Genomic DNA, 16,495 nt, shown 5'->3' on the forward strand with positions numbered 1-16,495 from the left:
AGGTTGACCCCTGAACCAGATTTTGATCAAATAAATTGACATCTGCTTTATATATGTTTTCATACCTGTGAACTTAGATCTGAGAATGACCTCCTCAAACCACTTCCAACTGCAAATCTGAAAGGTTGCTAAGTGACCTGGGTAAATAGACTAAAGCCATTAACTCCGCTATGTTCTGATTTATTTACTTAAGCTTTAAAAAGTTTAGTACAGAAGCATTTAACCACCAGAGCTATAGGGAATAAATACATCAATGGCTTCTAAAAACAAGAAACATTCTAGTTTTCAAATAGCTTAGAATAATGTGAAATAAAACTATATTTAAAACTAGTTAAAAACCATCATAATGTCGTTTAAACAATTATTTGTAACACAGCAGCACCTCACAGGTTATTTTAGCGACGAATTTTATATCTGCACATCAGTTTCTGGAAGAGACTATATTCAATGGTATTTATTTTTGTTTTATTCTCTAATGTTATCTTGCAAACTTTCGAGGGCTTCACAGAACAGATTGCTTTAATCTGAGATTAAATTAAACAAAGCGGACTCTATCAAGTGACCCACATTATGCTGCAGAACACTTTATGTTAGCCCCTCTCATAGATGCAGAGCCGCTTGCGCTTAAAAGAAAGAAAGAAAGAAAAAAAAGACACGAAGCGCCGTTTGGCGAAGTAGTTCTTTTAGAAGAGCCGACTCATATGATATGGATCTTGAAAATGAGCCGCAATTCTCACCATTAAGCCATTAGGTTATAAAAAAATAAAAAAGGGTTTCGAGGTCTCGCTGGAAAGAATTGAGAGCAACTTAGGTTTTTATGTTAAGTGTCATCTATATAAACAAGGACGACGAGCCCAAGAAGTGATGCAGATTAAAATGTGTGGGAAGCCGTGCAGCTAGCAACACGGATGTTGCTCAGTGATGTTCAGTAAATCAGGACACATCTGGATGAACTGGCTGCGCTGCTGAGTGGAAGAGCTAAGCTAACTATGGGCAGTGGATTATCGCTCCAGCTAGGATTCAGTCTTCCTGTAAACGGAAAAGAATCGTTAATGAAGCGGCATGGAGGTTAAAAATGACATTATTTGCAGTCCGGAGTAACACACTTATTTATTGACCATCCACAGAGAGGTATCACTAGCTTGTTCTATCCGTGGAAGGACGACGCTCGTGACGGCCGTCCACCTCAGCAGAGTGGTCGGGATCCGGTGATGTTGTCGCTCGGTGCCCTAATCGGGACAGAGCTCCCACTCTGTTTTAGAAACCATGAAAAGCCGTGAGTATCAGCAGATCGACCCGAAGGCGCTGCCGACACCCACCCAGAGCCCCCCTTCTCACCAACACCAGGCTGTCGGCGATGACGGGAGAACACCCAGGAGAAAGTGGGAAGTTTTCCCCGGGAAGAACCGCTTCTTCTGCGATGGACGGATTATGATGGCCCGTCAGAGTGGGGTCTTTCCCCTCACTCTGGGCCTTATCCTCGTCACGAGCGGTTTATTTTTCATATTTGAGTGAGTTGTGTTTTCCACTCTGTTCCGTATATTTAAACCAACTGAAGTTTGGTAAAATTAACCTCACTTCTAAAGAGCATATCATAGTTTGCTATTTTGTTTCAATAACAAACATTTACTCAAGATAATTTCCCCTCCTAAAACGAAGCATTCACGTGCCCTTTCCTGTGGTTATTTTGATCTTTTGTTTTAAACAAGTTTTTAATCAGTTTTTTTTTTGTTGTTGTTTGTTTTCCATATAGCTGCATGGAATTCTTGTAGTCATAAGTAAAAACATTGCATGGGTTTCAGGGAGACTGAACAGTAATAAAACATGTTTTAGAAGATTGTTCAGAAAACTCGGGAAATCCAACAAAACATTTCAAACGATGCAAATTTCACCAAACTGCAAACACTACTTCATTGGTTCTGAACTCTCCTGTGTGTCATGAGTGTCAATCAGAAATTGGGACTTTCAAACATCGTTTTTGTTTGTGTTTACAGGCTAATATAAATGGTGAAATTCAGAAAATATTAGCAATATGTGCTCAAATTGATCGTTTGTCCCTACTGATAAAAAATATTACCTCAAATGATTAAAAAAAAAATTCATATCCCAGACTCACTTTTGCTGCAAGACAAAAGTATCCTGATACCAGTGCCGCAAAAAATGGCATTATATACGACAAATAGGGGCGCTGTGCTACAGGGGGCGCCAAGGATGGCGTAAAAAATATGTCTAGTCACATTTTCTGTATTTAACAGCCGTTTGTGCATGTGTAAATGATGTGATCAATAACAGAGGCCCATACCTATGATGTAATGTCTGCATGCACATCAAAATTCAAAGTTGTGCCCCTGCCTGATGCAGCGAAGTAGTGCAAGGGGCTGATTTCATGCCATTAGAATATTAGACATGTGTTTCACACTTGAAGACAAACTTTTTCCTCAAGGTTTGGGAGTCGTATTTGGACTACGTCAAACCTAAAATCTTCAGGGATTCGCTTAAGTTAATGTACTGCTTGTTTTATGTTAGCTCTTTGAAGATTTCTATGAAGTAATGTTAAAATCTCGTCTCATCTTGTTGCCATGAACTCAATATCGTGTCTTGTCTAGCTGAGTTCTGCGTAGCATTACACCAATAATCAAAAGTCACTCATCGTTCATAAGCCTGTCACAATAAACAATGAATCGATTAGCCAATTAATGTCGTATTAAATTAAAATAAGCTTGATAATTTCCATTCCGACGATTAATCTTTTTTGAAGGGCCGTTTTGCTTAGAGACTTCATGATCCAATTTATTTATGTTTCGATTGTGTGTGGTTTTTATTTTATTTTTATGTATTGATTTTGGCTGTTGTGTTTTATTTTGGATATTTAAAATATCTTCTAGTTTCAGTGTGAAGTGCTCTTTACAAAATAAAAGTTTAGCGAATTTGCATTTATTATGCCATTATCAACATAACACGTGAAAATGGTTTAAAAACAGCAGAATTATTGTTTTTTTGCAATAACTTCTGGAACAATTTATCAACAAGCAAAATTTGATATCACGACAGGTCTAATTGTACATTGTATTTATCCATCAGCTCATATGCCTTTTGTGATGTCATCAACCCAAACACATAGAAAGCAGAATAATCTGTTTTTTCTTTAATGTACTTTTCAAAGACCTTTGGTTTTGACTATCCCTCCAATCAAATTCTGTAATTCATTACGTGTTTATTTACAGTGTGCATTTGTTAGTGAAGAAAAATACACCGAAGAACAACAATTTTAAAAAAGAAGTCTAAAACCATCTCTTATGATTTACACTTCTTAAATTTGAGTCGTTTTGAATTATTAAATCACTCCCAAATGCCTGAAGTATAAGAGGTCCTTCATATTTATACTACCAAAGTGAAACTGCACCCATGGATAACGTACTTCCTGCTTCTTCCCTTCAAATGATGATGCTTCTCCTGGCTGCTAACAGTATTGTAAAACAACTCTAAGCAATTCAGTAACAAAAAAACAAAACAAAACAAAAAAAGATCACTAAAAGCTGCTATTCTCTCTGTGACCACATGGTGGAAAGTGTGTTCTGTCTCACAGGGCTTCAGACAGTAATTAAAAGCCTGAGTTATTAAATGAGAGCAGATCGTCTGTAAACCACAGTGCAGTCGTCCTGATCTGTTTCCAGCTCTGGTTAAGGTCAGTCTCTTTGCAACTCCTCCTTTCTCTCTCTCTCTCTCTCTCTCTCTCTCTCTCTCTCTCTCTCTCTCTCTGTCTGTGTGTGTGTGTGTGTGTGTGATTGTCACAGTTGCCCATTCCTGGTCAAACACCTGACCAGCTGTATACCTGCTATCGGAGGGGTCCTGTTTGTGTTCGTGCTCATCACGCTGCTCCAGACCAGTTTCACTGACCCTGGCATCCTGCCTCGAGCCACTCCAGAGGAGGCCGCAGACATCGAGAGGCAGATTGGTAAGAAACCACGTCTCTTGGATATTTAATGGCCTCTTGACACATTGCCGCCTTTAGATTAACAGTTTATGCTGCTAAATATAGAGAACATTTGGCACAAGGGCTTTAAAGTGGCTTCCTAAAGCGTTGTCAAGGTCAAGTCAACTTCATATAGCTGTTTAATTACAATGTTAAATTATTCAGCCCTCTTTCAGTTTCTTTGCTCCCTGCTCTTCACATGTGTCAGTAGTTCTCCAGTAGTTGTGTTTGTTGGCAAAAATACCCAAAGTTCTGTTCCTGTGCTCCTTGGAGCCTCCTACACAGGACCAAAGCATCACTGCCATAAGATGGCAGTGATGTAAGATGGCTATCTTATTCAACTGTGCTACTTTTGTTCAAGTTATTTTAAGATTATGCCACATGTGGCAAACATTTATTCAGAAGTATAAGCTATGTTCATTCATTTTCTTTTATTTCATTACATAGTCAGTCCCTCCTGGATGCAATGATTTTTGTGATTGTTGCAGCTTAAAATGACTGAGTTTGTGGCCCCTTTTCACAAAAGTTATGGTAAAAGCTGCAATTTTCGTAAAACTTTATTTCAGCCGTAAGATGGTCTTACAAAAGAGTGAAAACTGTTACACCCATCCTTCCCAAGGAAGACAGGATTTTACCATGGTTAATGTTTAAAGTGCAAATACCATTTACAAGTTCTTGAAGTAGCATCTTATACAGGTAGAATCATGTTCCAAAGAAGGGTCAAAGTGCAAAAGAAGAATTCCATATCGATCATTCAGTGAACTGTTTATGGGGTGGAAACAAATCAAGCAGAACACATCATTCTGGTTTTTGCAAAAAATAAAAAGGATAAATGTTACCATTTTAGCGTCACACATGCTTTCATCTCGCAGGTTCAGCTTTCAAGAGACGTCGAGAAACAAGAAGTTAAATTAGATGGGGATTGGTCCAAATTCAGCAGAGGTTCTGCGATTGGTCAGAAAAGAAGGGAAAACAGAAAACATGAAGGTGATTGGTCAGATTTACAGAAATGTTGCAATGACTGGTGAAAATTGCAAGTCCACAAAAAATTTGCCGATGATGAATTCATTTTGCAACATTGTGACTTCCTGAAGTCACAATGGTGACTGGATGGTGCCAGTTCACAACTATGGTAAAGTCAAGACACTTTACAAGACCAATAAGAAAAGTCCAGTTGTATAAAGTTCTTTGTAAAAGTATTCACCAATACAAGCATGAGATGTTTTTCATCATGGTCATTTCCATGGAAACACTAAGAGTTTTGTGTGATATAAGTGTTTTCCACTAGTGACAGTTGAGACAACTTTTTTAGAATTCACTGGAGTTATAAGCGTACCGAGTCCGACTGGAAACACGACGTCACTAGATCATCAAACACTTAATGGAAAATGTTAATTACAACATAAAGTATTTGTCTTTTTATTACCAAGCTTTATAATGGAACCACATCTGACTTTACCACAGTCAAATCAGCTTTTATTTGTTTTATCAAACCTGGCTAAGTATAGCAAGCTTTTTGAATGAAAGTGAACTCAAATCCTGTTCTTATACTGAGAATAAATTTGTCCAATCAACTTGAAAACTAGATTGTTTTTCTTGTAATAAAGGTGCAAAATCCTTTATAAGTTTTGGATCTACGATGAATAACATCCCTTACAAAAAATTAAAAGAAGAAACAACAACAACAACAAACAAACATAATCAGACAACTTTATTTGCTTGATTTTAGTTTTGTACTATTGCCTCATTGATTTTGGCTCACGTGACAGAAAGTCTGGACACCCTGTTCTAGAGGAAAAGAACCATGAGGTGACAAGGAGCAAGAACTCTAACTTTTTGTATCCATATCAGTACTTATCCCCAGGAAGAGGTCTGATCAGCTGTGTTAGGGCATCTGATGTGAGTTGGGGCTTCTCGTCAAAGAGAATCATGTTATAAAAAAAAGCAATGCCTCTCTCCATAGATGACACGGGGAACGCCAGCTATCGGCCTCCGCCTCGCACCAAGGAGGTCCTCATCAACCAGCAGGTGATCAAGCTCAAGTACTGCTTCACCTGCAAGATGTTCCGGCCTCCTCGCACATCCCACTGCAGCCTGTGTGACAACTGTGTGGGTGAGCTGTGGATAGACTCACTAGACACCATGAGACATTTTACCAGCTGTCAATATTGACAGAGGGTTCACAGTGTTGGAGTGAGCACGGCTCCACAGGTTCCGTTAACAGAGAGCATGTTCTGGAAGGTTGGTGTGGGCTGTTCTCGTACTTTTCCAGTCAAATCTCATCAGATTTTCCTGAACTTGCAGAGCGTTTTGACCATCACTGTCCTTGGGTGGGGAACTGTGTCGGGAAGCGCAACTACCGGTTCTTCTACACCTTCATCGTGTCCCTGTCTTTCCTGACGGCGTTCATCTTCGGTTGTGTGACCACACATCTGGCTTTGAGTAAGAAACTTTTTCTTTCTTCAGCCATCTGGAATCCCACGTACACCCCTGAATGGAGGACTCTCTGGTCTCACATTGGCACCATATGGCACGATTCACTTTTCAACATACAGTAGATCATTGTTACCTATAATGGGAAAGATGTGAGTCCTGCCCAGCCATAAACTGTAAGAACATGTTTATATCTGTGCATGATTTAGGGTTTCATTTTTGAAGGAGTGGTGTTATGCATCTTCTTGTGATTGATAGCACAATCAAGTAACTGCACAATCAAGTAACTGTTACCTTTAGCTGTTATAAAAATACTTTATATATCAAGAAAAGAAATATGACTTTGTAATTTGACACCATGAAATTGGGCCTCTGACTCTTTAAGAAGAGCTGAAACTCTCCACTTTCAGCTCATCATCACAACAAGCTTCTCATTAACAACAGTTCTTAGGAGCTAAGATGAACGCTGTCAGCATTTTTAATGCACCAGTTCAATGTCTCGAAAATGCAGCACCTTGACAACATTGCAAATGCAACTAAAAGACGTCCTGCAGTCACCTGAGCTATGTTTGAAAAGCTAACATTGTTTGGGATACGAACACCCACTGACACCATTAATAGTTTAATTCATGTTCCTGATTCATCTCATGTCGTCCCCATTAAATAAAGTCTTATTATCATTTTAGTTCATAAAAAGTGAATTACTTCTGGCAGTTTTACAGCTCTAGTCGCTGTTGTTGTGAACACATGGTAAGAGCAGTAGGCAGGCAGTGAAGAGACTAGTTAAAAGCAGGGATGGATTACTGAGTTTACCTGGGATTTGTACTCAGGGCCCCAGGAGCTCAGGGGCCCCTGAAGCCTTGGGCTCCGCCCAAAGAATCTACTGTAATTCAGACTCACGTTAGGTTTGTTCATGTCCTGCCTGAATGTTGTCTGTTTGCATTCACACAATTCACTAGAATCTTAACACTTAAGGGGATTTTTTTAACATGTTCTCCCAGGGCTTATGCTTGGAGCGCCTCTTGGCAACATGTATATTATACACAAAAAACATCTGGGGCCAGGAGCCCGCAAACCCAGAAACCACCCAAGGGTTGAAAGGGTTATTTTTATACATGATTCTGTTATGTGTTAAAAGTGCGTTGCCTCCTGGGTGTGGAAAAAACTTCAGGCTCAGGATTATTTTCCACTATCAGGTCTGTAATTACAGTAGTTTGTGCTTTTTGTTTTAGGGGCCAAAGGAGGAAAAGGCCTGATGTTTGCCCTTCAGGAGAGTCCTGGCAGATATCCTTTCATGGGGTTTCATTTTCCCTGCCATCTGTTTCATACTGAGTAAACTGATGATAAGGCTGTATAAAACCTTCTGACTTCCTACATTCGGCTACTTTCATCTTTTAGAAAGCTGCTGGTTGCTGCTTTTATGACTCAGAATCTGACATAATGTTAAATCATGACCAGCTTCAATAAGTAAATCAGTTACAGAATTTATAGTGTGAGTAATACTTGTTCTTTTTTCTGAACGTTGTGTTGTACTACACCATGTACCAAAGAAAAAGAAACTCCTCAGTGGAATCATTTGAACCTCCTGTGATGTTTTCTTTGACCCACTTGTTTACTGCAGTGGAGTTGGCTATATGCTTCTTCTCAGTCTGGTCTATCTTGGGCCTCTCGGGCTTCCATACCTACCTTGTTGCTTCCAATCTGACCACCAATGAAGACGTAAGTACACTAAACATCAGAGTATGTGCTGCTGCTCAATGTGATGGGATGAAAGTTGGACAAGTGCAAATGCAATTATAACAAAAATTAACAACAAATGTAAGACTGTGGTTGCTATGCAGTCAGGCATTTGATTTCAGTGCTGTACATGTTTGGATAAATAGGAAAAGATCTTTGCATTTCCATATCCCTTTGGTCTAAATTGTGACCATACATACTTTCTTTACTCCTCTGTTTGTTATTTCCTGAATTTCCTTCATTCTATGTTTCGTTCATCCCTCTCTTATGGCCCACCTGTCTTTCCTTCCTTTCCCCTGTCCTCTTTCTTCTTGTTTTCTGTACTACATCCAAACCTTTCTTCCTCTCTTTTTTTATTCTCCCATCATTCACTAACATTGCCTGCTATTGTTTGTTTTCTTTCCATTTGTCTTTAATATTTCATTTTATTTTAAAGGCTCCAGTGGCCTTTATATGTTAGTGAATTGACAGAAAAGTGGGTAACGAGAGAGGGGGTGAATGCCGAGACTCGGACCTGTGACGTCCGCATCGAGGAATAAGGCCTCCACATGTGGGTTGTGTTTAACCCCTGCTCCACCACAGCACTCTTCTTTTATTGTTCTCCACCTTCCTGTCTGTCAGTCATTGACTTTTGCAGTTTGCCAAGTTGTAGACATAAAATCCTAGGGAACAGGACTTCCACAGCCTGTGATCTCTACACCGGGTGGATATATTTTTGGTAGCAGAGATGCCAAAAGCTCATATACACATATGTGGGATGTGAAAGTGTGGGTGTAGTTGTTACATAATGGAAACCATTATAATATCTGCTTAAAAAAACTGACTAGTGTGCAACCATGTATTTTTATTTATTAATTTATTTTTTCAGATCAAAGGCTCCTGGTCGGGGAAGAGTGGAGAAGCTGTAACCAACCCATACAGTCATAAAAACATTTTTATTAACTGTTGTTCAGTTCTCTGTGTGCCCATGCCACCCAGGTCAGTCTCTAAAGCTTCAAAGATTGTTGAACAGACATTATTTGTATTAAATCCTCATCAGGATGCAGGATTTGTTAAAGTAGTATTTTTCGAAGAGGTTAAAAAAAACCCTCTCTAATTCTTAGTTTTATAGTTTCCATTTGGTCGTTTAGTGGTTTGCTGTTTGAAGCTTGAGCTGTCAGCCAGCAAATTAAATGTATTTCTATAGACAACACAGTGTGGCCAAGCAATCCCCACCTGGTGCAGCATCCTGCCGATCATCTGCATAACATAATGTGAGGTTAGATTAGGTTATTATTAGATCAGTGCTGTGGCATTAGCTCAATCTTTAATTATTTGGTGTTTAGTTCTTCAATTTTCACATTACATCATTACATTTGGCAGATAGAAATAGTTTTGATGAACCTTACTGATCTGAAAAGGGGAAGGTTTAGTCTGATTTAATGTCAGACAAAGAGGATAAAAAAGTTTCATACAGTGTACGTAAACATTTGGTTTCCTCTGTCAATCTTCCAGTTTGAAACGTTTTTTTGTTCCGTATACATCTTCATTAGAGCGTATTCCTTACTAAGAATACCCACTATACAAGAGGTTTGCTCTAAATGCAATTAACCCTATTAACCCTAATTAGTTTCTTTTTTCTTTCTGGCTTTAAAGCTTGATCGACAGACGAGGCTTCCTGCCCGCGGATGAGCCGGCCCAGACGAGCGGCGTGGACTTGGAGCTGCCCAATCCAAACACTAAAAGCGATATAAACGTGGTAGGAGGATCATCCCATCTGGTCCTTGACTTGCAGAAATCTTCCGCTGATTTTTCCCTGTTCCTGAATCAAACTAAATCTGCAGCCCTGCCTGCGTGAATCCTTGCTGCCTGCTGTAGTCCCAGAGCGGTCTGTCTGCCTGTCTGTCTCCCAGTGTCCTGTGGAGGTTCCTCCCCTCTGTGCTGTATTCAAACTGCTGTCACTAGTCAACATTCATCGTGATTTCAAGCTTGATGTCTCTCTCAGCGACAACTACTTGAATTTCAGCCAGACTTACGTCATAGAAAGGCACTGTTTGTTTGCCATTTAGTAAAAGCACAGACGTTGCTGTACTTCATTGTTCCTGATGGTTGTATAAAGTCTTTCTGTAGCTGGGTTTCCATTACAAATGGTTGTAAAACTTTGTCAGTATACCGCTAATGTAGAAAAAAACACAATTCTGCAATGCGGTGTTTCCATTTCTGAAGAAACGTAATTAAAATCATATGTGAATAAGTTTGTTCACGCAACGTCACTGAAAACATGCTGTGACATCATCCTCCAACGACTTCCTGTCACCTTCTTCTTCGTGGTTTGCGCCAGCGGCAACATCCGGCTGCTCATCATGTTACTCGTGTGATGCAAAAAAAGTATTTCCACTGGAGTTTTGCGAAATAAACCAAATTCCATGCAGTCAAAAAACCTCATCTCGTACTCGCGCCAGAACATTTTCTTTTTTTAAATTTATTTTTTAAGAAATGGGTGTGCTTCCAGTAAGCAGATTCATTTTCAAAATGTCAAATTGTGCAATTACATTTTCAATGGAAACGCTGCTATTGTGTATTTTAATTGTTTGGAGTATTTTCAAAAAGTTCAGGCATAGTAAGAAGGAAAAACTTTCTTTTGTTGTTTTCTTGTTCTCCCAAATCAGAGGTGGATACAAAAGGATTCTGGAGGCTTGCTAAGAACTTTTGTTTACAGTAGTTTCTGCACCTCGGGTGCAGTTTCAGTCTACTTTGATATCAAATAGCTGCTTTTTGGCATATGAAGGTGGGATTTTGTTTATGCTAGAGGAACGCCTTTCAAGCCATTTCTATAGTTTTTTTCCCGTTGTGTTTGAATGAATGTACTGTGTCTTGCAGTACAATGCCTGAGGCATTTTCACATTTCTTTGTGCTACAATACAACCACAAATTATGTATTTTATTCAGAGTTTATGTGATAAACCAACACCACAGAAAACATGTACATTGGAAGGAAAAAATACTCGGTTTTCAACTTTTTTACAAATATAAATCCAGAAAGTTCACCTTCTTATTTTGACTTTCTTAAATAAAATCTAGCACAATTATTCAACATTCCTCCTTATTCCCTTCCTCCTTATTAGACTATGCAGTAGAGGTGTGTGATGCAGCATATTTTCGTATCGATCCGATATCAAGTGAATACAGTGTCATCGATATCAATACCGATAACTTTTATTTAAGCTTGATATGTCATCAAACTTCTGACCATTAGATGTTTTTGTGTTGTTTTTTTTAATTATGCTTTTTAAAACCTATGATAGAATTTAAGTAATGTTCATAAGTGTCTACAAAATACTTTAATGACATATGTACATGATACAGAAAATGTAAATAAAGTTAACTTGATAAACTTCTTTCGACTATATGTCACAAATTAACCAATTTTTAAGCTGAAGCTCCATTCTCCATTCTCTTTTTTTTCTTTTTTAGTGTAGAAACGACAGAAATGAAACACATTTGTGTTTTCTAAATAAAGTCCAGAAATGAGAGCAAATCACAGCAAAACATTTTTGAAGTAGAGTTGAGAAACTGCAATACAAAAGCAAAATAAAACTCAAGAGTGAGTCCTAAATTAAAGTATTGACCTTACCGTCGATCTGATACCGATACTGATACCGATATTTTACATCACAACCTTTGTACCAGGTTTAGGCCCCATTTTGCTTGTACTCCACCTTTATAAGTGAGACCCCAGACCTGTCGCATTCCTTCTGTGCTCCCCTCCCCGTTCCGTTGGTCCTTCCTCACCGTTCAGACTAAACATTTCCACCTTGCAGCTGATCTTTGGTCCACACCCGGTTTGTGTGTCTTCAGTTGCCCCCCAACTCACTGTTGTGTCTGTGGTGTGTCTCTGTGCTTGTACCCCATTTCCATCGTCAGGAGGAGACATGTCTGGACTTTGCAGTGTCCTGTGCTGGCTAATAAGCTGCTTTTAGAGCAGAAATGACGAGACTTGAGCATGGTAAGCATGTTCAGACAGAGGGAGGGGAAGCATGTTGATCCAGTACCTGTTGCTGTCTCTGTTTCCCCAGCTGCCCTGCATGCTTATCTACCAGCACTGCCATGATGCATGAATAGGAGTGTGACCCTTCAGCATTTTATAGGTTTCACTGTAAAAGTATTTGCCGCCTTCACAGGTTTCTTCTGTTTTGCTTTTTTGCTACATTGACAAAATCTTAATTATCAGACAACATTGGACAAATGAAGCCAAAATTGAGCTTTTTGGCCTAAACAAAACCTCAATTTTGTCTCAAAATTTATGCTTTCCATCCGTCCGTCCGCCCACCCACTTATACTATATGAGGTCAGGTTGCGGCTGTAGCAGCCTAAGCAGAGAGACCCAGACTTCCCTCTCTCCAGCCACTTGGTCCAGCTCCTTCATGCCAGCCGAGAAACATAGACTCTCCAGTGTGTCCTGGATTTTCCTTTGGGTCTCCTCCAGGTGGGATGAGCCAACCTGAAGGAGACCCAGGTCGGCTCTTGGACTCCTTCTATAGGGAGGGAGTCCAAGAGGTGTCCTAACCAGATACCCGGACCTCCTCAACTAGCTTGTCTCGATGTAGAGAAGCAGCGGCTGGACTCTGTGTCCCTCCAGGATGTTCAAGCTTCTCACCCAATATTAAGCTGGTGACCATAGATGAGAGCAGGCAGTCAACCGTTGATTTTCCTTTGGACTCTACTCTCTCTTCACCACGACAGACCAGTATAACACCCATATCACTGCAGAGGCAGTGGCAATCTACCTTTTGACCTACTACTCCATTTTTTCCTTCATTCGTGAACAAAAACACAAGCTACTTAAACTCCTTCACTTGAGGCAGGACGTTTTCCCTGACCTGCTGAATGCAATCTACCCTTTTCCGGCTCAAGACCATGTCCTCGGATTTGGAGGCACTGATCCTCATCAGTTCACATTCAGCTGTGAACCGTTCCAGTGAAAGCTGTAGGTCATGACCTGATGAAGCCAACAGAACCACATCAGCAAAAAGCAGAAATGGATCCCCTCAGCACCTAGAAATTCTGTCCGTAAAAGCTATGAAGAGAATCAGTGACAAAGGGCAGCTTTAGTCCAACTCTCACCAGAAACAGACCAGACTTGCAGTGTGGACCAAGTTCTGACACTGGTCCTACAGAGACCTAACTGCCCGTATTAAAATTAGGCCTCTGTTTATTAAAACTAAGCTAATTCATTGCCATGTTGTTTGTCCTTTAAGTTTTGCTGGGTTTTGCCTTCATTCTTATCTTTTGTTTCCATCCCCCTCCACAGTGTGTACAGGGACCTAAAGGTTTGCTGGAGTCAGCGGCTCTCACTCCTCTTCTGGCCACCTCGTGTCCTCAGGGGAAACCTCAGACAGCTCTTCCTTGCCCAGAAAACACCTCGGCTCTGAACTCCGACCCCTCCCTGGAGCTCTCCCAGAGATGCGGTGGCACCCACCACAACTCCAAGACCTATGGGAGCACTTCTCCTCCGCTCCCCACCAAAGGTCGCTTGCACAAGCACAAACGAGCCTCTTCACATACTCCCAGGCCCACCTTTGACGACCACGTATCCCCTTCCTCCCATGACGGGAACCATCGCTCCACCGACAGGGGCCACCGAGGAGCCAAGTTTGCCACACTGCAGTGACTGACTCCGGTTATATATGGGTTCAGAAAGCACATTATACATTTAATGTTTAAGATGTCACAAGAGCAGAAATGGAGGCATGTTTGGGGTCTTAATGGTTCTTAGGTTAACATGACCTACAAGTCAGCTGCATATCTAGTAGAAGGGTGGTTCTATGTGTGGCTATGTTCAAGGTATTGCTTAGAGGAGTGACTGAACCTGTTTGACCTTTGCCCCTTCTGGGACCAACAAACGTGGATTTATTCTAAATGACGATGCAACAACAGTTATCTACTGCCAGTAAGAAATGAACTGCTTATGACCTTTTAACTGAACCTCACTTCAAAATGCCCCACCGTTATGGCAAGCCGTTTTAACATAAAATCTGTTTGATTCCAGATATCTGAAATTTGTTTTATGAGCAGACATATCGCTTTTTTTCCTTTTTTTTTTTAAGATGAAATACCTATTTGAGACATCTCTAATTACATCCTGACTAGTGTATATGACAGGAGATAATTTGTAAAGGAGCTTTAATTCAAGATAATTAATATTTATCTTTTTAATTGATTGGCATCTGAAACATATATTTCATATATGAGCAATTAAATTATTACTAGTCCAAAAATAAATTTAAGCTGTCTCACTTTTTGTTCTGATCAGTCAAATCTGTAATTAAAGATATCTTGAATGACAACATAATTATAGATATCTTAAATGTAGTTTTAGTTATGTAGATTTGACTTGTGCAATTTATTTTGAAAGCAAATAAGACAAAAATACATTCTAAATATCTAGAACTATAATTTTGACTAATTTAAATTCCTTTTAAGATATTTCCAAATGAATCAGAGATGTCATTAATTGGACAGCTTTTCTAATTCAGATATCTTGAATTAGTATTTTTCCTAGTCAAAATGACAGATTTACGTTGCATTTTGACGTTTCGATAATATAACGAAAATTAATAAAAGAAAAGTTGACAGAAGCACGTTTTTCTGTTCAAAACCATTTTTAAGTGCATTGTGTTACTTGGAGGAGAAAATAGAAAATTCTTTGCAGATTTCTGAAGCAGTCTTCAAGTTTACAATTTTTTTTTGCATTTTCCACATATCCCATAAATATTTTTGAACTAAACTGAATACAGCTGAAACCTTTCTACGTTATGGCATTTTCGGACAATTTTGTGCAAGACACCCAAAATTCTGCAGGCACCTTTTTGGACAGCTCAATGGCACCACAAGAGGGATTTCTAAATTAACTCAAAATGAATTCAGAAATCTAAAAATGTAATTCTGACTCGTCATAATTACTTTACAGCTTCCTTATGGATGTGTGACCTTTCAAATGATGAATCCGGTGAAGATATTTGAGATATTGTGGAAGGTATTTTGACTTGACAAACCAAAATTAAAGATATCTTGAAATATTATTCTTATTAGGCAGATGCCTTAAATTGGGGCTAATTAAATGTAGTTGTGTGTTGTCAAAAGGCATTTTCAGACATCTGGGGTGTAATTATTGAGTCAGACAAACTTGATTTTATGCAGTAGAACCAAACCTTCCATAGAGTGTCATTTTCTTTGGGTTCCAACTTAAATGGTAAGTGATGACAGCTGAATTGGAAATAAGCTTGGAATTGATCTACTAACCTCTGCCCTGATTTTTTTCCTTCGTTTTCAGGTTTTATGTTGACCACCATTAAATCCCTCGTATCTATGATAAACATCCAACTGGCTTCCGCGAATCAGAATAATTTCAATCATAGTCCATTTTGATGCTACCTGGCTGTTTTGTTGAAAATTGTGAATATAGCACAATGTGAGTTTTTTGTGGATTTTCCCTTTAAGCTTGCTGGGTTAGATGTGTCTTATCAGCTGTACTGGTGTGTATCCCTTCAGTGCTACACAAGTGACAGAGAATGCAACTGCATGGTCATAACTAAACATGTATTTTATTGTATAAGAATGTCTTTATTTACAGCTCTAAAAACATGAAAGCACCTTTTAAGTAGAGCCAAAGCAACTCAGACCCATCAATTTGTCATCATCCCCTCTTTTACAAATACCTGCTTGCACTTTCAACTCTGGTTTATCAACAACAAAACCTGTTCCTGCCCCTTTTATCTCTTAAATAATTTGATTTTGTGTTTTTTAACAGATCTGTTTTACGTTTTCCTGGAGAGATTGGTTCTCAGGTTGCAAAATTGTAGTTTTCCTCTCTTGAAAAGCAAGTTTTATGTATTACTGTACGATGGCAATAGCTGCACAAAAATACAATGACCCCATTGGTCATGTTAGCACAATAAGCTGTTGAGACACATGCATGAACTTCTCTCTTCGTCTGTGTCGAAACCCCATCAGCACCTTCAGTGTGAATGAAAGCAATGCATTCAGAAGTAGAAATGTAATGTTTCCTTTTTGTATGAACTGTGGGCTTATTTAAGCCAATGTTCCTCTTCCAATAAAAGCAAGGAAAGCAAACATCAGATCAATGAATCTGCCTTTTATGTTCGCGTAGTACTAAATTTTTACCACCAGATGGCAGCAGTAAGCCAATCCTGATCAGGCATGGTACTTTTAAAATGTTAAGTATTTAAACCTCTGGTCATCCAGATGTTTGAACCTTTCTGTTTGATTTTTAAAATAAAAAAGATTATTGTTTGGTTGACACAAGCTAACATCATTTTACTCTCCTGTTTCGGGAACCCGTACAATGAGTCT

The 16,495-nt window shown here is 39.3% G+C and overlaps 1 protein-coding gene and 1 long non-coding RNA gene across 3 annotated transcripts; one reads left to right on the forward strand and one right to left on the reverse strand.

Annotated features, from left to right (window-relative positions):
* Positions 1–812: 812 nt before the first annotated feature.
* Positions 813–1,198, reverse strand: LOC107836928 (uncharacterized). The gene is made up of 2 exons (XR_001662904.1): positions 1,107–1,198; positions 813–1,029 (listed from the first exon to the last, which is right to left on the reverse strand). It is a non-coding gene; the product is annotated as an uncharacterized LOC107836928 (long non-coding RNA).
* On the forward strand, positions 1,023–16,260 carry LOC103142357 (palmitoyltransferase ZDHHC18-like). 2 transcript variants are annotated; one of them, XM_016674490.1, is made up of 9 exons: positions 1,023–1,511; positions 3,795–3,955; positions 5,937–6,086; positions 6,278–6,415; positions 7,639–7,690; positions 8,023–8,125; positions 9,012–9,121; positions 9,779–9,902; positions 13,434–16,260. In XM_016674490.1, the coding sequence occupies exons 1-9, from the start codon at positions 1,267–1,269 to the stop codon at positions 13,791–13,793; spliced, it is 1,443 nt and encodes a 480-aa protein (XP_016529976.1). In that variant the 5' UTR covers positions 1,023–1,266; the 3' UTR covers positions 13,794–16,260. The 2 variants fall into 2 exon arrangements, with proteins under 2 accessions (XP_016529976.1, XP_007558449.1); XM_007558387.2 differs by having other exon boundaries at positions 9,779–9,881.
* The last annotated feature ends 235 nt before the right edge of the window (positions 16,261–16,495 follow it).

This window comes from Poecilia formosa, unplaced genomic scaffold (genome assembly GCF_000485575.1).
Source record: "Poecilia formosa unplaced genomic scaffold, Poecilia_formosa-5.1.2 Scaffold96, whole genome shotgun sequence".
Lineage (NCBI taxonomy): Eukaryota > Metazoa > Chordata > Actinopteri > Cyprinodontiformes > Poeciliidae > Poecilia > Poecilia formosa.